Below are 23,895 nucleotides of genomic sequence, written 5' to 3' on the forward strand. Positions count from 1 at the left end.
ATATTATGTTAAATTTTTTTTACACACAGATATCAAAATACCACTATAATTATGGTGGATGCATACTTATGATATATTATGATATAATCATCATCAATTCCTGTCATATTTTCAAACTGTGTTAAGCTTGAAAAAAAGGGGACTGGACGTACACTATCAAACCAGAAGTGACCCAGCAAAGTGTAAAGAATGTAAGAAAGTAAAGGTAATTCCCCTTGACAATGAATTGTCAGCCCAGTGATAAACAACATGGCCTAGCAGATGTTCAAATAAATATCTGCCGCGCAGATATGTGGCGACCGCACAAGCGATATATGTCTGCATAAGAGGCCATCGGCCTTCTTAGAAACATTCATGTGAGGCGTATTCGCGTGAATGACACTCCATTAAGCCAGACATTTGTCGAAAAAGACAGGCTATGGAGCGAAATTGTAGGTCCGTAACATGCGAGATTTTTTAGAGGCAGTGTCGTACGAGACGGCCGAGGCGACGGAAAAATTAACGTATTTTCACTGAGTACGATGAGCTACTGTTACAACATCAAAAATAACGATGATTGACCGCTTCAGTCTAAAGTTTTTATCTAAAGTTTATCGTTCATGCACCTTAGATGTCCATATGACTACCGTAAATACCTATTGTCGCAATAAAATCATGTGAGAACTCTCGCTTACAGATAATTTACTCTTCGGAGACTTACATGTTTATTCTTCATTTTTGTAGGAACAACTATCTAGAAAGATTATGTTGACCGAATGTAGAGTAACTTAACAATTATGTGTAGTTTCTGCGAATAGTCGTCTCTAAACAAATCAAACTGTATTTCGTTTCGATTTTGTTTAGCGTTTTCCACGAAACTAACGTTTGCAATTCATAACGTTGTCATACATCATGAAAGTTTTGCGCTTGCTTTTCTTTTGAATTCTTTCAATTTTATAACAGGAGTATACAAATACAGTACGTTAGAGAGGATTAAGACTCATCAACATAATTATACGGAGTACACTATGTAAGATGCTAATGGGTGTTTCCACTGGGGATCCGTTCGCCTTGTGCGACAAGCGTGTATCCTAACAATGAAAAATATCCTGAATAACAGTACTACGCAGTAAATTCTAAAAGCTAGGAATGGAAGTGATTAAGTGATTCCTCGATGACGAACTCGATGGGTCATTCGACAATGCACAATAAATAGCAGGAGCTAGAAAAGAAAATGTATATACTTCTGTGATATGTAGCAATCAGGAAAGCTGAGTGAAAGCTAAAACTGCTACGAATAGTAGAATAAGTGAACGGGATATGTGCTTTAACAGAAAAGGAAAAATAATCGGATACTGTGCAGAAGCATATACGTGTTAGCCCTCTTTCTTACGACACATGGCGACAAACAACAGTTAGTCATAAAACATAATAATAATAAAAACAGTGAATATAACCCTACTAGCGAGGATAGAAGACCATGAAAAGTGCGCTGCATACATAAGCATGCACCTAAATGACATTCTGAATAGAAGCAAATATATATATACTTACGGATATAAATGCAAACAAAAAATAAGAATAGTATAGAAAAAAAAACAGGTTCGTCTACGCAGAAAGACTATACATTGACAATTCTATAGTTGCGATACACTAAACACTATGATATTAAAAGGAGAAGACGGTGATGACAAGGAAGCGAATCTATTAATCAAACTAGTTCTCCTGAACCCCATGTGAGATTTTTCTACGAAAAAGACATTTATTGACGTATATTGACGTCAGTGGAAACGATACGGCGTGTAGACTTCGAGTCAGGAGGTTGCTATTTGAACTGAGAATGTCCGGTTCAGATGGTGAACCAGGCAGAAAAGAGCCTTGAGAATGCAGTAGTCTAGGAGAACTATTCCAAGTAATGCGCGTCGTAGTTAAGGCATCAAGCTGGCAAATCTTTGCTTGCTAAAGAAGGGGTATTCCTACAAAAGAGAAGAGCATATAGAAACAGCATATATGACACCATATAAATTTAAGTATACAACCGTATACTGACTTACTTCGTGTGCTTCACCTATTCTTGTGTTTCTTCAAATAATGATTATTCGTGCTATTCTAATTAATATTAATTCTAATAATTATTGATATTATTATTATTATCATAACGTGGTGATCAAGTTGGTGGAATTTGGCAACGCCGACAAATGCCAACCTGAAAAAAAGATGTCGGAAACTTACGTAGCATATCAATGGCCCATACAATTCTGCCTAGCAGCGATCAGTTCTACCAGTAGCAAGGCTAGCCCATATGTTCGACACGCAGTTGATTGTCAACGGTAGGCGCATATTTCAATGACAAAAAAATATTCAGGCAGACAGAAAGACGCATTCGAATGAAAAATAGTCGTCATAATTATACGACAATTATACATAAAAATGTTAGAAAAGAATGAACGTTTGTACTGTTTTGTATATATGATCCAATGGTGTTTAGGTTAGGTTACTACCAAATAATTTAGCCAGTAACAAATTTTAGTGAATAAAAAATAAACTTGTCTTTTATACAAAAGGACTGACTTTTTACTCATAGAGATATTTACTTTAGTATATTATAATAATGTCAATCACCGAGAATTTGTTCTAAATGCATAAACTCGATCCCTTTAGTAACTAAACAACTCGATGCATTTAATTAACGCAAAGCTTACTCTTGTTTGCTCAAATATCTTCCGGTAAATAGTTCAGACCGTTCGGCACTGTAGGATTTCAATAGAAATATCTTAAAGCGAAGCGGAAAATCAAGAAAGTTTTCCAACTTCCCAGTTCTAATGTGACATCTGTAATAGCATAAAATACATGAATAACTTGTGGTAATTTTTGAGTCACTTTTTGCATAGCAACATTATCATGCACCGAAGTACCATACGTGTACGAAGTACAATCTAGATTGTTAATTATCTTCAACGACAATCGGATGATAATATTAGCCACTAATAATTATAATAACTACAGTAATGAGCAGTGCCACTAGTATACAGTTCAAGGGTATGCTAAGTAGTCCTGATTTCATTTTTCTCTTGATTGCAATTTTTGGAGAAGCTCATACGTTTATTTCTCTTGATTCTTCCCTACTTCAACCTTGTTGTAGATAATGAACCTAAAGCGCTTTGGGTTCAGCATTTTCTTCTACCTTTGAACGTTGTTCGCACTTACATTTTGCACATTTCCAGTTCTCAATTTCATTGCGCATATTGCAACCTCTACAAATCTAATGAAATGGTCGCACACTACATATCAGTTTTATGATAATAATCAAAAACTTACCACCTTACCTGCGTTGCATTCGGCCCATTTATCTGTGTCTTTCTCTTGAATATATATTTATATATACACAGGTTGTCACGAACAACCTGGTGGACTTTGAAATCGAATAACTTCTAAATTAGTCAAGCTAGAATGGTGGTTTTTACATACGTTTTAGAGGTATCCTCTTTTATTTTTTACAAACTTATCTTTGTGTTATAGCAGCTACCAAACAGATACGTACAGATTAGTTACGTCCCAGTACTTAGTCTCTCCGTTTATGGCTTGTCTAAGTAAACCGATAGTGGTATACGCTTGCCCACCAATTTCCCTTTTTATGGCATAGAAGGCCCCGTAATCATACAAACCTAGATCGGAAGAACCATAGATTTAAAGCCAACGTCAAATATTATTTTACACAATCCAGTACCTGACTGAGGCATGCCGTTAAAACCTGATGTTGTCATTAAGTAACCCAACTGCGTGCTTTCGATTGTCATGCCAACGGTCCACAAGCCTTTTGCAGAACTCGAAATAGCCGGCTGCATCCATTGTTTTAGTTTCGGCGAGGACCTCGTAGTAACCGATGCGCCTGATGTTCGTTTAGAGTATTACTATCACTTTACGCGCGATCCTATTCGTCGCTGCTACTGAACTCAATTTCTCTCTAGGGCGACGCCATTCCCGATACCGGTTTTTCTTCAGCTGGCGGTAAAGAGTAAACCATGCCTCTATTATGGGGATCGTGTGTTCCAAGCGGGTTTTTTGTTGATTTAGGTCCCGCCAATTGTAAGAATGAACCACATGCATTTCCAGTTGATCTGGAGTCCACTCATGGGGGACGACTCATTGTTCACTCAATTTTACGCATTTTCAATATTTAAGTCATAATGCTGTATTATTGGCCTGCCCGACAGCGGCAATTCATTCTTGACCTTCGGGTTTCGAAAATGATTTCAGCGCCCCAACGATCTTGACGAATTGTTTGTGTATTCACGTATTGTTTCTTCGCTTAAGCCCTCCTTGTCTAACCTCTTTAGCAGGGTCCGATAAAATTCCGCAGTGCTGTAGCCGTCGAAACAAAAAACTTGACTCTCAGGCGTTGATTTTCAAAACTGAAATATCATTCTTCTTTAATTCATTTCTCCTAGAGTTTCGAGAAACTGGAGTATTAGCCAGCTATTTTATTTCATTCTGCCAAATTCGCTTGTAACAGTCTAATACTTCAATTAGGGAATTCGTCAAGGAAACAATGTCTTCGCGGTTAATAATTTGCATTTTTTTTTTGCAAATTACTGATTAGACCACTGCTGGTCCATCGAGCCCTACAGAACAATAATAATTATGCTGACTTGTACTGTTTGATACATTTTGTTAGCGTATCGAAACATTTGTCTATAATTTTTTAACTCATTTTGTGAAAGAAGTACTCGTTTATTTCAGCAAATAAACACACACGGGCACATTTAATATACGTTTATCAGACACCGTCATCAGACAATTCCTGTCTGTACAAAACTCTTACAATACACATTTTGGCAATGCTCTGTTTAATCTTAGGCGATAGTATATTTTCAAACAAATCGTGTCTTACAATAACTGGCATGAATTTAGGCTAGAGTACTAAGACCTACGCTGATATTTTATGGTTAGATATGTAATGCGTTACGCTAAAGAGGATGCAACAAAAACTGGCTCGATAGTGTAGTCTCGCCAGTTGTTACGTCGATTGGTGTCTAGGCATCGCTAAAGCTCCATTTTAGTTTACCTGTGGTTTTTATATTTAAATATGTATCCCTAATGTGAAATATTATTTTCGCTTTTACTGTTAAAACAACGAAAAAATCATGCCTGTCCCCAAACTGACTTACTGTTGTAGGGTATGAAGGCTTCTCTTTAAAATGCGCATGAAGGCTAAAGAAACGATTCAAATTACGCCCGCTTGATGAGCGGCGAAAAGCTATATATTCGAGAAGTGAGGTAGCTATCCTAGAAATATGTGTGATATACCTGACGCAGCGAATGTATGTATTTGCAATTCATAAAATGCAAAAATAATGTAGATATGCTTGTTTGCTCCATTTGCGAATAATAACTGTTATTACTGTAATTAAATTATAACGGTTTGTAATATCTGGCGGCATGTATTAGGAATTGCTTGTCTTAATTCTATTGAAAATTTAGGACGTTGGACATAACCCTAAAATCGCGACTGGTTAAAGTACCCATTGGCTACAAGCTAATTTCAGCACAGAGCCCAAAAATAAAAATGACGACATGTGATTTAAGACATGTTTATTATTATACGACTAACTTCAGAGGCAGCTGGGCCAAGATGTGTGTGACCGCACAGCTATTGGAAGATATACACCTAATGTAAGAGGGTTCATTGACCTTCTTTTCTCCTGGTAATCTTTTTTTACTGTTGTTTTAAGAGGTACCTCTGTATTCCTTCACGTGAACGAGGATCCAGGTCGGGACCGCAAAAATTCCCGCAGTCAGAACGACCCCATGTGCCACTTTTTCAGCGAACGACATCCTGAATATAGACAAAACAAAATATCCAATAAAAACAACGGAGGTGTTAGTATGAATATCCATTTAAATTAGTCGCCTATATATATATATATAGAAAAGCTGTTTCCAAAAATGATTTAATAAACTCTACCCGATAATATGATTGTACTCGGTGTTTTGACAAAACACCGTGTAATATAAAAACTATATTACTAGCACCGTCACTGAAAAGAATCCTAAACATGTTCAAAAACTGTGACGAAATATGCCCATTCCGCATGATCTCATGAGAGATCTATATAACCTTTACAAGCCAACAAGGGCACCTACGTGACATAGAAACATAGAAATATAAGCATCCTTGAAAATGCAGTATCTTAAAACGTAATTGTACATAATTACTAATTAGCTTTACTTACAGGCTGATTAAAGAAGGGTAACTGTATACCAGCACTACTTCCGAACAGCCCCATTATCTTTAAGTTAGGCATACAGGAAGTACAATCCTCTATATTAATGAATATAATATACTTCTAATAATTATAGCAATTAATAATTGTGATCAGTTTTTCATACTTCAATCTTTAATCAGTACTACAATCTTATATTTGATAACGGTATGTTAATTTGTTTGTAAGTTCCAATGTGGAAAACGCCGGCAACCGCAAAAAGTTAATTAAATATATTGTTGGAGAATTCCACGGAGCTAACGCATAGCACAAAAATAGAAAACTACCGAGCATAACCACCGAAAATTTAGATATTTTTACACATCTAAGTTGATCTATAACCAAATTTAAAAGATTGTAAAAAAAAACATTTACGTTCACTAAATCATTACAAATCGTTTAATCAGGTCTAATTGTCTCAACTCGCAAAACAAAGAGCCGATTTATGAGCTGCTGCGCGATGGTAGCATTTTTCTACCGCTTCCTTTAGCGTCAGCCTATCTTGAAAAAGGAAGATGAAAGCATGTGGATAAAAGAATATTAACAGGAGATGCGGTTTTAAATAGTAATTGCTAGCCATTGTGGAAATATGTACTATGCAGCGGCAGTTTTACTCTAAAAATGATTTATCACTTATCTCCAAAATGAATTTGCAGAACTACACAGCTTACCTGTACAGAGGGGGTGACACGGTTAAACGCTGGATCGAGCAGTTTCGCACGCCTTGGCAGGCCAAAGGCGTAAGACGATGGACTAATGGCTGCATTATTTTCGAAGTCGAAGCACACCGCTTTCTTTCGGGACAGTGTTTGCCTTGAGCGTAACAGGGACAATTACAAGGTTAATAAACACAAACAGAACGACGATTCAAGATGGCGTCGCCAAATTGGAAAAGCCTTGTGTATTTGTAGCTTGAATGAACCGATGATCCTCACTGCTATAGCGATCACACACGGGCTGCTAGAATCGTGGATTATTATTGAACATGAGTTATGGTTTAGAGCTGACAGTTTTATTTATTTAAGAGGTAATGTGCGAAGCTTACAACCAGGTAATATCAACAAACGATAGCGTTAAGAAACCATAATAAATTCCTGGAATTTCACATTTGGAAGTGCCAGTAGCTGTCCATTCCATCGGCATGGTGCTATTATTTGAAACGCCAAAAAGAGTCGTTAAAAAAGGGAAAAAGCCACGCACCCATGGAAAAATGTCTACCAGAAGCACAGAACATCAACTGCAAGACGAAAAAACGCTAATATCTACTTGAGTGACATTCAGAGTTAGATTATCAATGTGAAATTGTTTCAGAATAATCCATGTGTGCAGAAACTTTAAACCCAGACAAATTAAGCGAAGATGACCAATGCGAAGGGAAGTTCTATCAAGAAAAATACCCAATTGGACCTTATAACAGTTTCTTCATTATGTGCCAGCGTATGGGCGGACTTCATTCTGCGAATGCTTAAGAGACCCTATCGTCAGACTATTACTAACAGACAAAAGCTTCAAATCTATCTCCAGCCTTGTCTGTTAGGTAGTTTTAAAAAGTGAAACAACTATAGCAGTCAATTGCTAATTGCTCTAATGCCAATTACTAGTAAAGTGAATATGGAACGTACTTTTGTGATCATGATAATGATAATTTATTTCAATACTAAGAACGATGCAACAGTTGTTGCATTACATCCCGAGCCAATGCGGGCACAAATACATGAATACACAACTATATATACAGAGTTTCTGTTATTGTCGATAATCGAGTAAACTGTTGGTGATGTGCTAACTTCTATATCTTTTCACCTCCACTTACTGAGTTTCTTAGTAAACCAATGCGTCCATATAGATATCTTGATTTTTTTTAATGGTCTGTGTGCTTTTATTCGATAGATACACATAACACAAGTAATACGATGTTCCAATTTCAGCCACTAATACGTTGTTACAGATTTAGAATATACTACGACTTGCAGTTTTCTTAACCGCCGGATATAATTCACTCAAAAAATAAAACGCTGTCACTTACCAGACAGCGAATAATAAAGTCGGTCCGGTATATAAACTACGAGCTAAATCTAAGTGAAACTGCCAAACTGTGCCAATAGACCCAGCGCTCACCAGCAGTAAGCGTTTTCGCCCGTCATATAGCGTTGTCATTGCTACTATTAGTACAGTGTCGCCATGAATTTCGATCCTATACTGATTAGAACTTGAATTCCTTGTATTTCTTCTTCCCTCCAGCAGCGCCAGCCTCTTCGCGAGCTTTCCGCTTGTTTTTCTGTTTTGCTGCATGTTCAGCCACCATGTCAGAAAAGTCTTCTTTAGCCAGCTGCCCTTGTTGTTCGCGGACGGTCTGTTCGTATCTGAAAGAAAGCAAAAGATAAATTACTAAACCAACAGTCGCCCATATACCGCTAATGACTAGCTTACAAAATTGTCTATATTGGATATAACACAAACTCTATTCATATCACCACCTCTTTCGAGACCTTTTCAATGCACCGACAATTCTAAATCGAGCTTCTATAACCTGTTATGTGAGACTTATACGTTTTCTTTGTATAAACCTTCTTCCTCTAATATACACACACCTATAAAGAGGTGAAAAGGATGACATATATTAAGATATTATTTTGGTATTTACTTCATTACTCACCTCGCTGCCATGGCTCCAGGATCCATCTCCAGTTCACTGGGATCCAGTGCCAACTCGACTGGCGCCTTTTTGCCTGTCGGTAAAGCCCCTGCTGTTCCTGGTATCTCGTACGTGTGAGCGGAGCCCATCATTGCATGTCCCAGACGTTCATTTCTTCGCTCACCAAGCACCGTGTACAGCTGTGGTACCTGATCACCCATTTCCATTTCCGCTTCAATTTTGCGTTTTCGCAGTTCAATAGCGTCGGGCGTTTCAAGGCCGGCGTGACTAAGTGAACTTTGCAATCCAGATGGAGTTGCCAGGCCTTCAGCAGGAGTTACCAGACCAGTTTCATCAGGCTCTTCTGCCGCATCGCTGTCCTCATCGGAATCGCTTTCCTCTTCCTCGGATGACGCTTCTAAAATGAAATATATTAAATAAAACAAATAAAAGTCAAATAATTGGGAATTTCCGAACTTCATATCGTACAGCTTCCGGCCAAAGAATCCGATAAGACTATGTTAGTCTCATTAATGGTACATTTTATTTGAATTATTATTTTCAAAGCAAATCTAGCGGTTTTGGTGGTATGGTGTACTGGGGGTATTCGCTATACCGAAAATCTCTGTTGCGCTAGAGGGGAAGAAACCATGACATCACTGGTTACGAAAAAAACTGTGGGGAACCAGCGGGATACTGTATGTAGGTCAGATACAAGGCGAGATTGTGTACAATGTTTATCATCAATTGACACAAATGACTAGCACTAAACACTTAATAATAAAAACACAAATTTAAGGTAAATGTTTTAAAAATTGCAAACAAATACAGCAAAAGCCATTCGCGTTTTATTACCTTCGTCTAGTGTACCAAAAAGATACATCTTGTCGATATCCTGCTCAACCTGTGCGACACCACCGTCTTGGCCAGTTACGCCAAATACGTCTCCATACAGTGGTTTGCCGGTTTCATCCACAGGCGGTTTACCCCAACCGCCAGCATGGTATCCGAATGAACAACCCTCCGGAATAGCCGCATTCAAACCTTGAAATTCATACAATGTTACACAGGGGAATAACTTTATTGGAACTATTGTATGTGTATGCTTCGGTCATTTAAAAAAATAAGTTGAGTATATACCGAAACGGAGGAGCGATATATACATGTTAAGGGCGCAAATACCCTACGAGTACCATAGTTTATAGTGATAAACAGTACGTTACCAACTTCTTAGAATATTATACTTGATTACAACCTTAGCACGATAATCACTTACCAGGTATCTTGAGATTAGGATATGAGGGTGGAGGGCCATATCTTTGCATGGCGATTAACCAAGGCGGAGGGCATTTGTGAGCGTTTGGTCCTGTTGGCATGCCGAGAGCTGTTCGTAGTTCGTCAGACAATTCTCCCGGCTTTTTCTCCTTTAAGCGCGTTTCGAATTCTTTCCCTTCGTAATAGAGGTCTCCGTGCATCGACAGACGTGGCTTCTCTTGCCATTTGAAAAAGGCGTCGTGGAGTTTTTGGTAATCAATATCAATTTTGCCCATTTTAGGACGAACTTTTTCGCGCTGTTTTGATTTGAGGGTCTTTGCCTCTTCCTTTTCTTGTAGCGCAGCCCGCATTTCGCAAATACCTGTTCGCTTGATGAAGTCAGGAAGATCAAATGGTGGTTTTTCAATACCGCGTTTACCTTGCAGGTATTTTCTTTTAAAACACCAATGGCGAGGTACCGGTACAGAATTGCGCGTTGCCTTCAACGTCAGCAAGAATACAGGATCTTTCGAGGTGACATCGTGCATTTCTACCAGCTCGGGATGATGCACTTTAATCTTTAACTCAGCAACCGACATTCGCGTTAGCTGCTTGAGCTTCTTTTTACTCAATTTGGGCGTATCGTCGTCTTTCTTCTCTTCATCCTCGTCTTCGTCGTCGGTTAAGTTCGCTGGCTTTTTGCGTTCCGATAGCTTTTGAGTGATTGCGTCTGGTACGGAGTCTTTGACGTCTTCAGTTATAACTGGTTCCTCAAACTTGAACTTTTCAAACACCTTTGAGAATTGAAACCACGAGAGGTCTTTCTCAACCTGATCCGGCACATAGTCAATTTCAACGTCGGTGCGCTCACTGTCGCGCGCACTTTCACCATCGCTACCTACAGCCTCCTTTTCAATAGTTCTGATGATTCTTCGAGTTTTCTTTCGGCGCTTTTTCTTCTGATTCTTAGTCTCGTTGGCTTTCTTTTCTGGCAACTGGATGCCCTTCTGCTGTAATACTTCTTGTACATTGACCGTCTTTCGTTCACGAGCTCTGCGTGCCTGACGCTCGACAGATTCAAGAATCTCGAGATTTTTGCGGACAACTTCATCCATGGAGCCATACGACTGGCCAGCGCTTTGTTGTGATTCCTCTTCTCCGCGAGATTCACGATCGGATGCGAAGGCGCCATTTGAGTTTTCTTCCTGAAAAATTGCATAAAAAAGTAATATTCTCAATATAAGTATTTGGGTATTAGTAATTAGTAGTTAGACAAACATGCATTGCATGGAAGTCTATTGAAATATTGTACAAACACATTCATCAACAAAGGTGAATAAAAGGTGACGTAACAACAACTACCCACGTTTCCTGCTCAGGGCCTTTTATTTAAAACCTTTAAAGCTTTAACTTATTTTAAGTTAAAACTTTACATCGAACTGAACAGAGAACTATAACGATGCAAAATTCATTTACTTTGATAGTGCAGCGATGCCCAACAACTTACATTTGCCGAATATGTTCTAAAATCACTAAGTCGTGGCAAAACAACTTACATTTGCCGAATATGTTCTAAAATCACTAAGTCGTGGCATAACATGCAGTACGTGACATTCCATGGATATGTATAATAAACTCGTAATGCAATGACGTATATAAAGGAAGGAGGTTTGTAAAATAATTGATTCCATTTAAGGTCATTAGTTCTATCCAATTCATTATATCTATCCAATATCTATTTTCTGTCAATGACTACTTTGACTGAAATCGCAATGTATAATCGCCTCCTTAATAAGCCAATATAAAAATAACAATTCTATTGATTTTTAATAATAATATTAATAATGCACCCTTCAAACCACTAGCTTTAATCTAGTATTTGGAAGTAACATCGTAAACCTTCTTATACATGTTTAATACAACAAATTTTTGGCCTAACTGTGACAAACGGTTTTTTGTTCCTCTAGTGCTTAAATGAAATATGTGAAATGTGATATCAATCTCAATTATCGGTGCCCTTTTCTACCAGCCAAGGGTTATAAATGGCAAGTTAAGATATTTTGGCAGACGTTTTTGCATTTTTTCCGTATACTAAACGGGTTAGTCCGCTATTTTCAATCGGCTAACGCTTACGCCTGTATTGTAACATATTTTTTAGGCTCTATGTTGTAATAAGATTAGCGCATCTCAATAAGAGCGCACTAAGCGCATTCCATTAAATGTATCAACAAAAAAATGCTATTAAAATATCTGGCTGCAAGAACATACTGCATGCTAAATCTAAGTCTCATCGTAATACTATAAGAATCCGTATAATACAGAATCATGTGATTCACAGTTTGGACGAATGTTTTCTGAGCAGCTATTAAACAAAGGCGGACCTTTAGTACCATTCCGGTCGATAAAATCTCCATCTTTTGTCTCACAGGTTCTTTCTTTACTTCGGTGGAACTAACATGTCACTTGTTTATTTTAGTCTAGTAAACTGTGTATATACCAACCTGTCGTTGATGTCTGGGTGGCGTTTGCACAGTATCGTTTTCCATCTCATCTCGATCTGGGCTCATAGGCAAATCATGATGTTCTTCGTAGTGATCATCAGCTCTAATGTCTCCATCTTCGTTTGACGGTGAATCCCGGCTATCGCTACTTTCCTTACTTTCTTGTAATTCCCTCGATACGACATCTTGAGAAGGTTTAAGCACTTGGGTAGCCCCTTCAGCGCCAACATCAACAGCAGTACTATCCTGTACATCCATTTGCTCTTCTGGACATCGCTTGTCGACATTCCCTACTCCACCTTCAGTACTCTCCTCGGCTTCAAGTTGTGCGGGTACCACCTCATTCGGGTGCGAGTCATTTTCCGCCGATGGAATTCGTGGTCCAGGTGATGCCAGAGAGGGTGGCTGGGCCTCTTCTTCATCAAACCGTTGAGGCTCACCCAGAGAGGGCGGTTCAAGCTCTCCCGGGGTAGATGGTTTTGGCTGCTCTGGTGAAGACTCTTTAAAAGGCTCCTCTAAAGGCGGTGCAATATCCACCTCAGAAGTTGTTGCGAGCTGTTTCACATATATACCGTCTGGTGCTTCAGCAAATACAGGAGCAGGTATTTCTACAGCCTCCAAAGCTGGTTGATCGACTTGCGGTTCAACGCCTGGCGGTATAGGCGCCTCAGCCTCCATGTTCTCCACAGGGTACGCTACTTGCGGCAGCTCCGCAGATAAATTTTCGCTTAACTGAACTTGCTCCTCCAGTTGCTCAAACTGCCCAGCTGATGAAAATTCTTCTTGTACTGCATATTGCTCAGGTATATCCTGAGATGAAGTTTCGCCGAATCCGGAGTTCCCGTCGGACCCTTTCGTACTGCTACTGTCTTCTCCACCAGCTGACGTCTGCGAGGCCTACAGAGAAATAAAGATAAATTATCATCTTTTATTATTACGTTAATCCTAGCAACAATTTTGCTGTTAATGGTATGGTATTGAAAATTTTGTTGTATGGTCCTGTAGTAGCAGAAGACCCTCCACTCTGACATTCGCACAATGCTCCACCCGATTAAACAATAAAACCAGATTCATAGACAACATAAATAAATGAATCACAGTGCTATTATTCTGTGTATAATGTTATTGTTCCACTAATACTACTTGTAATTAAAGACATACTCATTCACCTATATATAAACAATTGCTTAGTACTGTGAACTTTTTAAGTTACGTATATGCACAATCATTATATGATTTTAGCTGTTCACAAGCCTTTCCAAAGTCGTTAAGTAATAAAAAATAGAAGTTTACCCACCTGATCAATTAGAAATTGTTTAAGTCTTCCAGCCAAGTCTGCTTTTAGACCTGGAAGTCCACAGGAAAAATAACAATTAGTATGTGTGTATTCAAAAAATGGCCTAATATCATAGAAGTCACTGGACAGACTCGCTAAAATTCACATTGTTCTCAATAAAAATAAATATACGTACATACATTTTCTTGGATTTTAGTCAATTTGTTACATATATTTTCTATTAATCTAATTTTTCACTGCCACTGCAGGTCAATGGTGACGGCAATGGTTTTATTCTAAAAATACGAAGCCTATTATGAGTTACTAAACTTATATAGAAATTAACTAAAGTTTCATTAATTTTGAGATATGTATTAATTTACAATTCGGTCAAGTTAGCATGTAAATTCACTGAAATGTTTTGTGAAACTAATTCTATGTTGTCATTATTTACCACGCCCGCCATTCAGTATCGTCAGATCTTCGCTGCTGTCACACAAGAATTCTGTGAGATTTTTTAACAGTTCACTGCCATTTTTTAAATTCCTAACTTCCCTTGGGATAAATTATTACGAAGTTTCTTTCGTGTAAAGCAGAATTAACGTAACTGTTTCGAGATAACAATACATATTTGTCCGTTCACACTATAAACTCCCCTGCTCCTATAACAACCGACCTGCTGTCGACAGCCCAATGTCGCTTAGGCGAGCTTTCAACTCTATCACCTTGAGCTTGTCAACGGCAGCAAGCTCCTCAGCACTCATCGTAACTTTACTGATAGACTTTTCCTGCTCATCCAATATAGCGACGAGACACGTGGTAAATCACAACAAAATCAGCTAGTGAACACTGTGCATCAGTTCGTTTTTGGGCATCACGGAACAAACACCACCGCACCGCCGAAAACAAAACATCACCGGTAAGCAGACGACTATGATGATTGTTTGTATGGAGAGTCTTGCGGCTGGGGCTATCGAGAGTGGCGTACAGAATAATCTGCAACTGCTGTCCCGACTTTCCAGCCGGACCAACGGCGCGTTTCTAATATACATAAGTAGCACGGGGAAAAATGATATAAGAGTGGCAGTTGTAACCTAAAAAGTAAAACGATTCATTAGCTTTCAATGAATGTATCAAGAAGGCGGCCTACGCTTTTTGCTTACATAGATAATTAGTCTAGAAGAAAAATGAATGCATTTTTGGAAGGAGTTGTCATTTCAAAGAGATCATTTATACATATATAGGGCTATTTGAAAGATCAGATCGTTAGAAAAGTACATGGTAATTTTGCGTTTACTGATTTTTAGAAAAAAAGAAGTTGAGGAATCTATGCGCACACTCGGAAAGAAGCGCTAAACGGCGCACCTGAAGAGAATCGGAGGTCCGGATGAGCGCCATGAACAGAAGTCTATCAGGGATAAAGCTGCGATGAAAATGGAAGATGAACCGCTGTTGGTAGAAAAGATAATACTCTTCAGTTTCTGCTTCAGCTCCCGTGTTTCAATACGATGTCATCGATCTGAAGCAAACTATTAAGATAGCGGTTAGTTCAACGAGTCCTTTTAAGACGTCTTCAGCGTGTTAAGAACGGTTCGTTTAGCGAGTCCTACGGTGTGAGTGTATAAGCAAGCCGTAGAATTAAATATAAATAGGGCTCACAGTTTCCTCTGATCCGTCAAGGGAGGTCTTTAGTTCACCTATGTAACGAGAACTTGGCCTAATGCGATTAAACTGTTACAATATCAAACTTGAGTCCTATCAAATCAGCGAAGCCGACATGACCTTATACATATGCCCTAAGCGGAAGCAAAGATCTGGTCGTGGAGATAATTGAAACAGCTTTAATCAGAGTTCTCATAGGCATAACATTGTAGTCCGTACATTAGGATCCTTTTACAAATATACATTAAAAAGCTAAACACTTCCTTTAACAGATTTAGTGAATAGTCGCGACAGTAAAATGTAAGATCTTAATAAGGTCTCAAATGTGGTAATTGAAAAAAATGAACAAACTCTTGGAGTTTTGATCACATTGATTGAATCATTATAGAGTCTCTCAAGCGAGTTATTGTGGTTGATTCAGCTTTGTTCCATAACCAAACGGTTTTTTAGAAACAAAAGATTACTTTCGCATTCCAAGCTGCTTCATCAAAATAAAAAGGTATAAATCATAACGGCTCGCGTCCACGTGAAATAGAAACAGCTGTACCAGCTGTTTTATATGTCATTTTGCAACCTTCTAGGTACTTATTTTATCATAGAGTTTATGTCGTGTGAAGGCGGCCACCAAAAGTTGATCGATACAACAGAACGCCTCTGTCGTTTTCACGGGAGCAAATCCAGTTTCTCACTGTGACTATTAAGTGTTATCTTTTTGGACTAAACGCTGCGCATTTAGCTACATTGATGGTACTAGTACTTGATATACCGCACGTTTGTCTCAAATAATAATATTCACAGTAGAACTGCTGTTTAGGGCGAGCATTGGTTATGGAAGCATTATATTTAGTACGGTTCTCTTCAAGTGTACCATAATTGCGAGCGGAGCTGTCGTGTCCAAAGGCAGCACCTAAAAGCCTAACACGATACCACGGTGATATCACAGAAAGAATTGTAACTTTCAGTATTATGATGTAAGTTATATTGAAAAAGAAATCACTAGCACTTTTTTCCTTTTAAATAACCGATTTTACTCAAATCTGCAATGAAGCTGTCGAAACTTTTTCTAAACTAATATTTATCATCATATACAACTCATAGGTAAGATATTTTTCTTTTGAATTCCGTATTTTGATCTGTTTTGTCAGGATAAGTCCGTTGGGAACTTTTTATAGGAAGTTTTTCTTTTACAAAACTTAAGTGCATATGTGCGTTAAGTTGATTATAGTTTGCAATTTTTTTGTTGCAAGCTGCGACCTCTTAGGAGCAATACTTCAGTAATAAGTCGTTACTGGTTTCTGAGTTTCTAATCCAACCATTGTTCTGTACAGTAGAAGACGTGGAATTCGTCTTCCGTTCCTGCCAATTTGTGCGTTGGTATTGTCATTCTCTCCGGTCGTTTTCTGTTGCTGTCAGAGTAAGTGAAGCACTAACGGAAAATGCGCCGCGACTGAAATAATCCACAGGAACGACAAGAAGACACAATTGAGGGCGCAGGGAATCCAGAGTCATTATTGTTGTTTCGACACCGCCTTGAATTATTTCCATTCTCCTGTCGTGTGAGTGATCGACACAGTCGGATATCGCGCGCTGCATCTTTGTCTTCTTCACTGAGGCGAGCAGCCAATCCCACTCGCTAAAATCGGCCGTTTTTCTTGACCGTTCGCATTAATATGATGAATCCTCTGACGGCTGTTTTTAATTCACTTGCCTTACACCTGTATTCTTTGCCGTTCAGGGCCTGCTCAGTTGCACATTTCTTCATTCGTAACAAGTTTCCAGTCTCCGTATCCCCAGTCAGTCTTCAGGCTAAGCTCCGCCGGTGGCCGACGGACAGCCGCGAGAAGGATAGGCTGAGCTATTTCAAGCTCGATTCGATTAAGCGGAAGACCGGCAAGCACGTTCCCCTTCTAAACAGAACAAATACTGTTGCTGATACTAGTACCGAAACAATCATATTATCGGATTCACGGAAGCCGTTGCTTAAGTGCCAAATACATGCATTAGCGCCTTATTGTGGCGCATTACATTTTAACAGAGACACTCGTGGCAATGACCCTTCGTCGTAAGTTTCAAAGCTCACATGTGCACTGTCAGGTTCGCAACACGCGTCATAGCGGCTCTGAGCAGATGTTGCGTAAGAAAGAGCGCAAGCTCCTCAAGTCGACTCATCCGCACAATAACGTACTAATTAGGTCGCAATCCTATATGGCGGGTTTTTTCTAACTCTGCAACCAGGCTCTAAATAACCAACTCCGGTGAATAGGTGAACCGCTTCAAAGTAACGCAGATGCTTACGCACGTTCCTCAGGTTTACCCAGCACAGAGCAGAGGTAGGTATACGAGAGCCTATCATACGACCTGTTGTGATTACAACGTGTAAAAGCAAAACCGACGACCTTTTTTATTTATTATTACGACCTTATTGAGTATTTAGAGCGTTATGAGAAAGCGGAACCAGAAGCGTAATCGCCTTGAAGATTGAATCCCATCGACTTCAGCTGCCGCTCAAGTGACTTATCATCAACAACCAGAACCCGATTAACCGCGTTAATTAGCAATAATCTCCTGTCTTTTCACCAGTTAGTCTGCCTGTAGATGTTGTGCCATGTATTTACAAAGCGTGTGTTTTACTACAATAACATCATTGTCAAGTCACTGATCGACTGAAGTAAGTGGTGGCATATTTTAAATGGATAACGGTATTTTTATTTTGCACTTCAGTCAAGTTCAATTATCTTATTGTTTTTATATTGGAACAGTCCAGTATTCTTTGAAAAACTTCATCATCTAGCGGCAAAAAACGCGATCAATGCCTTCGTAAAAGGTGTTTCTGCTGCTTCAGTATGCTCAGACGTTTCTCAAGGTGCTAAGGAGTTATGCCTATCTTATTCAAATATAGCTTAGATTGTTAAAGTATTTCAATTAAATATTCAATTCTGAACAAAAACAATCCTTTATCTAAAAGAAGTAGGCGTTGTACTATTTGTCATTATAAATTCCGTCAAAAAGGACCGAGAATTGTGTTTTATTCTCCCGCGGAATATCGGGTGTCACTCAGGCGGGTAGAATCAGCAGATAGTTCCGCGCAACAAAATAGTACTTACATCTGATCGTTTCTTTTCCGTTTTTATTCAAATAAATCTTAATCAATTAGCTGAAACTGTATCCGAAAATCTAAATTTGCGCACATCTTTAATTATCAAATAAGTTCTGCCCGATCACGGTTTCTTTTCGAAACGAAATAGAAGAAAAGGTAGACCAACGCCACGAAGAAGCGCAACACAATGAGTGTTAATCGGGTAGCGAAACCATGCTGGTCCAGCCTTTAAGGTGACGAGTCATTCTTAGAGTACGTAATCGAGTTGAAAACGTGTTTTTTTGAGGTAGTCATCGTAGGAAATATGGTCAGTACATTTGAAGCGGGAATGGCATTTTTGCAAAGACAAAGGCCAGGGCCGAGCACACCGTTCTCAGCACTTACTTTTTACACGACTAGTGCGAAAGAAAAATTTAAGTGAATCACTTATTTCTACCATCGCCTTTGTGTTTTAAATACTTTAGCAAGTCAGCTTTTTTGCAAACATGCGTTTCGTACGAAATTCACACGAGCGAGATTTGGTATTGGGGTTGATCGCATTCGTTGTGTATTACTTTGTTTTGGGCATACTATTCGATTTAGTTGGCGCGCCAAGCTCGTCGGGGTAGGCGTTCAGCTCAGTACAACGGGTGATGATCTCGGGACATGTGTCATATGCTACTGGTAACTATAATGAAATAATTCATATTCGATTTATACGTTTGACAAAGGTTCAAATCACAATTTGAATAAAGGGCAACTGGTAGCACACACAGCAGACAGAATCGATGTTTATACCATTCATATCAGTACAATCAGAACGAAAAAACACTAGAATATCTAGAAGTTGCATCGCGCACCCTATTTGGTCGCTTAAATAAGTCCGCATAACTGGGCGCGAGCGCCAAAACCGTTTTCCCTGCAAAGTTTCTCTGAGACCTCTCCGGCATGCGCTACTGACGAATCGGAGCAAGCGTTATCGTGGCAGGCGTGACGTACATGACCAGGTGCGCACATGAAGAGTGGCGTTAATCATCTGTTAACGAGGCTACGAGTGTGGCTAGTAAAACTGGTTGGAACAGAAGCAAAGAGTCGTTCACGGGCGACGGGGTCTATAAATGCCGTATGAATGTAAGTCAAGCTAGTGGATGCAGATCAGGTTCAAACATCCGTCCTTAAACCATGTCCTAGCAATGAAAATCATACTGTCGTCATCAGTGCCGATGGGCAGACAAAATGCATGCGATATTTATATAAGGCGAAAATATGGCCTGGCAATAAGTGATAATCGGTTACGGGTAATGTGAACAGATAACTAAATCGAAGGTCAGTTAACGCTAGACAGAGCGTGCACAACACTGAAATAGCCAGCATCTGTACGTTAGTCAAGGCAAACAAATCACCACAGAAACATACTCGAGCTCGTTAGCCCCAGCAAGCTAGTATCATCTTATGCCTAGAATGTGGAATTAAATATCTCTTCGAGTCACGTGGGTTGGTCAACGCTTTGCGGCATTTTAGGTAGGGCGCAGGCATGTTCAAAACAAGTCAGATCAGCCCTCTGCTATATTTCAGCTTGCTCGAATATTTATTCATTCATTCTCCGAACAGATCGACACACGGCAATCAGTGTTCAAGGACGTGCTGATAATGGACATCAGCGTTGAGTGAAATATAACCGTAGCACCGATATCTGAGATGTTAACCGTAATTCATACTTTGTAAAGAAAGGATGAATTATGAGAGTTTTTAGCCTAAATCCTGTACAATAGACGGCTGGCTAGCTAACACGGTGCTAAGTTACTGAACTTCGAATAGTAGCAGCGTTTAGTGAACTTTATATACTTATAAAATTAAATTTATACTATCGATGCAAACCTCGTAGGCACTGTCGATGGTAATTCAGTGTTCCAAGCAGTTACAATGGAATGGAAATGTTATTAGTCGAAAATTATGACTCGTAAGAGCATCCGGGCGAATATCTCAATGTGCGTCATTTACAACGAGAGAGTTACAGCTGTTTAGGAAATTTCATTTTCGTAACGTGTTTAAGTCAATGTTTTAACGACACTTATTTCGTGAGTGATACTAGCCTTTCATTAGTACAGCTGCCTTAATGGGTGAAAAATCCGTCCGTGCAAGACAGAAGGGAACAATTACGCCTAGGTCAGGTATCGAAATCCTGAAATCGTATCATTCGCGAATGGGATGATTCATGAAATGGTTCGATTATCATTTTTACTTGGTGCATACGTAATCAATTCAAGCGATTGATGGTGATATCTTTGACCAATACGAGCAGGCTGGGTTAGGAACTAGGGCAACTGGGTACAGGCCAGTTTGAAACACACATTGACGACTTGCAGCAAGGGACAAATGCAGTTGTACGAGGCCGGTCGTATGGGGAATTCATCGGTCAAATCATGGAGCTCAGCTAAAGAGCGCTAGGGGTACTTCGCTTATAGTTTTGGTAATGGAATTAGTTGAGTATGATAGGAAACGCCAAAAGGTACATAGGCCAGATCTTTCAACTTTGTTCTATCTTTTTCTTTTCTGGCTGAACTTTGTTGCGTATTTGAAGCTAAAATGTACATGTTTTAATTGATGCATTAAATTTATAGTTTATCAATTATAGTGTTGTTTGTTATCAAAACCTTATCTAAACTAACTCCTACGATCTTGTGCCCAATTCCATCAGAAAAAAATTGTTTATGCCCTATACGACATCTTCACAGTCTTCGTTCATCAATTATTATCCTTTTTCATTGTAGACTTCATTCATCTTTAAAACGACCGCGGTCTTCGGCGCTTAACTACATACGTAACACAGCGTACGACGGTAGGAAGAAACAGTAAGTGCGATTTATCCGAGGACATATGTCTTCGGCAGAGAAACCTTCGTAGTATTCTAACAGGTACCACAATTAGGCTAGGTCTGTCAAAAAAAAACGGCTTGCGTACCCCTACTACGTTTGCTAGCGCTCGAAACAAATAAATTCAGTCTACCAAATAGAATAACAGAGAGCAAGGATCGCTAGTCCAGATCAGCAGATGTCGGCACATCAGAACCTGTAATTTTCGTGGTTCGAGGATGTCATCAACTGCCAGACCATTCTCTCCTTTCACTCTTTTTTACCCCTGTGTCTTTGTAGGTACCCTACGTACGAAAAATGGCGAGGCGGTGTCTGAGCGATTTCCCGTATAATATTTTCCTCTTTCCAGCAGTAGGGTACAGACAACGATAGGCAAAAGGCAAGAAAAAAAGAGAAGCTAAAAATCGGAAACATGCGTGATTCCCATTCAGTTCAGTTAAGTAAGTTCCCATTCAGAGAGCCTTTCGGGGTCTCTAAAGGGCTGAACTCAACTAAGCTGAGCTAGCCGGTAAAGTTATATAGTCTTTCATGTCCAGTTATGAGAGAGATAGTAATTTCTCGTGTAGGCCGAAGAGAAGAGCGGCAGGGTCGTTTGCTGGGATTATTAGGTGCAGCCTCGAAACTCAAAATAGGATGAATGTGAACTCGACATTCCGACTCGACGCGGAACTACGTGAACTAATATTTGAAAAAATCATACGAAAACCAAGAAGTGGCTGGACAGTGATAGGTGCATGTAGCATTGGATTACCTACGGACTATGGAATAATTCACCTACTCGATCGGATCAATCATTCTATAATTTGGATTGAACTTCAATAAAATGAGATTCAACTGGTAATAACATAGGAGTAGGACAACTTGGAAACGAAAAATAAATCATCCGGTAGTGCTATAATTGCGCGACTGATTGTATCATGGCCGTATCTTAAGCTCGTGGTGCATTGTTAAACGGAACATTCTTATTTGAATTGGGATTGTTTATTACAGATTCCATAACTAAGTCAATAGCAGACCGCTTTTTATCGAAAAGCCGAAATTTTTCCATATCAATGGCTCATTTGAAATCTTGTTGGTGTACAGTGGTTTAATGTATCATAAAGCACTTAATGGCCTTTTTTCTCTCAGCTGAAAACTCGCTTTACTGTCAAAGCAAGATCTGTTTCTCCTTTCTACCGATGCAGCTTATTATGAGCTTAGTTTAACTGATATTAGAAGAAAATAGAAGCTGTATAGTTATTAACATTTTTAATGCAAATCAAGTATCTACATTGATATAAGTACAAACTTTGAGTACATTACATGACCTCCTCAATGTCAACATGCGCCCATTCACTCAATCGGTGCGTAGAACGAGAAACAGCTCGTTAGAGCAGGAGTCGTTCGATTCCGTGTTCTAATCTCATTTATGATACCATCACTGTTTCCTAAGCAGGCTTTTGAGATCGCCCCTTTCTTCGCCGTTACTCCCTTTGTGGTGGTAATCTGCCTTTAATGATGATGTCGACAGTCGCGAGATGGGGCCTAGTATAATCAGATCAACCAGCCTTTTACGGCCTTCCGTCTTTCGCCTACGATGATGTCGTAGATCAGACAGTGACTAGAAATAGCATCTGAAACGGACATGATCAAGCTCGAGTTCACCGTACCTACAGGCGTAACCGCAGGTCGAGTTTTTACAAAGGAATGATACCACACTGCAACTATGGAAGCCGCAATAATGGCTGCGATTATCAATGATGTGGTAAATGAGACATTGACTGGGGGCCGTATTTGCTTGACTGTTAGTAGAATGCCACACTTTTTGCACAGTGCATAGATGCCGTATATGAACTTGGCCCCGACAAGCTGGAGGGGATAGGAGCTGTATAGTTAAAATAGAGAGGACCTACACATATCAGCCCTTCCGGAGACGCCGCCAGCAGCAGTAGCAGCTTATTCTCTAAACAGATTGCCACATGTATCTTCGACAACAATAGAACCTCTAAAGCTATAACTGACATCAACAATACTTGCAATTCTGCCTGCACCAGCAACGTCAGCGGCAATGCGACGAACAGAAAGGCGCTATTTGTTTAGAGCCAGAAAGAAAAACGAAAATGATCTGAGTGAGAGGTCTGGACAGTATCAATGGCAATGTACGCGAAGGAGAGCTGTGAGTGATAGTGAGTTTTGCACTACCGTAAGCGACCGCGAGAAGATACCATGTTTTTGTCTGATTTTCGCTCTATTGCTCAGCATTAATCTTCCTCATCCTAAGCGAATAAAACGTAAAGCAGCAAACAGTTAACAAATGGACGACAGAGCTCTCAACGTGTCGAGCACTTCAAAGAGTGCAAAATGTCGATAGGTTAACGTCGGGTAACAGGCCACCCG

The 23,895-nt window shown here is 39.5% G+C and overlaps 2 protein-coding genes and 1 long non-coding RNA gene across 3 annotated transcripts; 1 reads left to right on the top strand and 2 right to left on the bottom strand.

The window, feature by feature from the left end:
• Window positions 1-5,556: 5,556 nt before the first annotated feature.
• COX8 (Cytochrome c oxidase subunit 8) lies at window positions 5,557-7,117 on the bottom strand. The gene is made up of 2 exons (XM_086989960.1): window positions 6,914-7,117; window positions 5,557-5,815 (listed from the first exon to the last, which is right to left on the bottom strand). Exons 1-2 carry the CDS (start codon window positions 7,006-7,008, stop codon window positions 5,707-5,709), a joined length of 204 nt encoding a protein of 67 aa, XP_086846086.1. The 5' UTR covers window positions 7,009-7,117; the 3' UTR covers window positions 5,557-5,706.
• A 747-nt stretch (window positions 7,118-7,864) lies between these two features.
• On the bottom strand, window positions 7,865-14,840 carry Sf3b2 (splicing factor 3b subunit 2). The gene is made up of 7 exons (XM_022808019.2): window positions 14,585-14,840; window positions 13,930-13,979; window positions 12,633-13,529; window positions 10,154-11,336; window positions 9,733-9,921; window positions 8,899-9,295; window positions 7,865-8,605 (listed from the first exon to the last, which is right to left on the bottom strand). The coding sequence occupies exons 1-7, from the start codon at window positions 14,670-14,672 to the stop codon at window positions 8,446-8,448; spliced, it is 2,964 nt and encodes a 987-aa protein (XP_022663754.1). The 5' UTR covers window positions 14,673-14,840; the 3' UTR covers window positions 7,865-8,445.
• Window positions 14,841-15,038: 198 nt separating this feature from the next.
• On the top strand, window positions 15,039-22,417 carry LOC147755572 (uncharacterized). Its single transcript, XR_015328229.1, has 3 exons — window positions 15,039-15,451; window positions 21,418-21,498; window positions 21,799-22,417. It is a non-coding gene; the product is annotated as an uncharacterized LOC147755572 (long non-coding RNA).
• Window positions 22,418-23,895: the final 1,478 nt, after the last annotated feature.

This window comes from Varroa destructor, unplaced genomic scaffold (assembly GCF_002443255.2).
Source record: "Varroa destructor unplaced genomic scaffold, Vdes_3.0 BEIS01000005.1, whole genome shotgun sequence".
NCBI lineage: Eukaryota > Metazoa > Arthropoda > Arachnida > Mesostigmata > Varroidae > Varroa > Varroa destructor.

Excerpts from the sequence above, each read along its gene's own strand:
- Sf3b2 (XM_022808019.2), bottom strand. The coding sequence starts at position 14,672 with ATGAGTGCTGAGGAGCTTGCTGCCGTTGACAAGCTCAAGGTGATAGAG. Across the intron at positions 9,296-9,732 it reads TTTTGGTACACTAGACGAAG|AAGCGTCATCCGAGGAAGAG; the intron begins GTAATAAAACGC and ends ATTTCATTTTAG. Across the intron at positions 8,606-8,898 it reads CCTGGAGCCATGGCAGCGAG|ATACGAACAGACCGTCCGCG; the intron begins GTGAGTAATGAA and ends GCTTTCTTTCAG.
- COX8 (XM_086989960.1), bottom strand. The coding sequence starts at position 7,008 with ATGCAGCCATTAGTCCATCGTCTTACGCCTTTGGCCTGCCAAGGCGTG. Across the intron at positions 5,816-6,913 it reads GTGTCACCCCCTCTGTACAG|GATGTCGTTCGCTGAAAAAG; the intron begins GTAAGCTGTGTA and ends GTCTATATTCAG.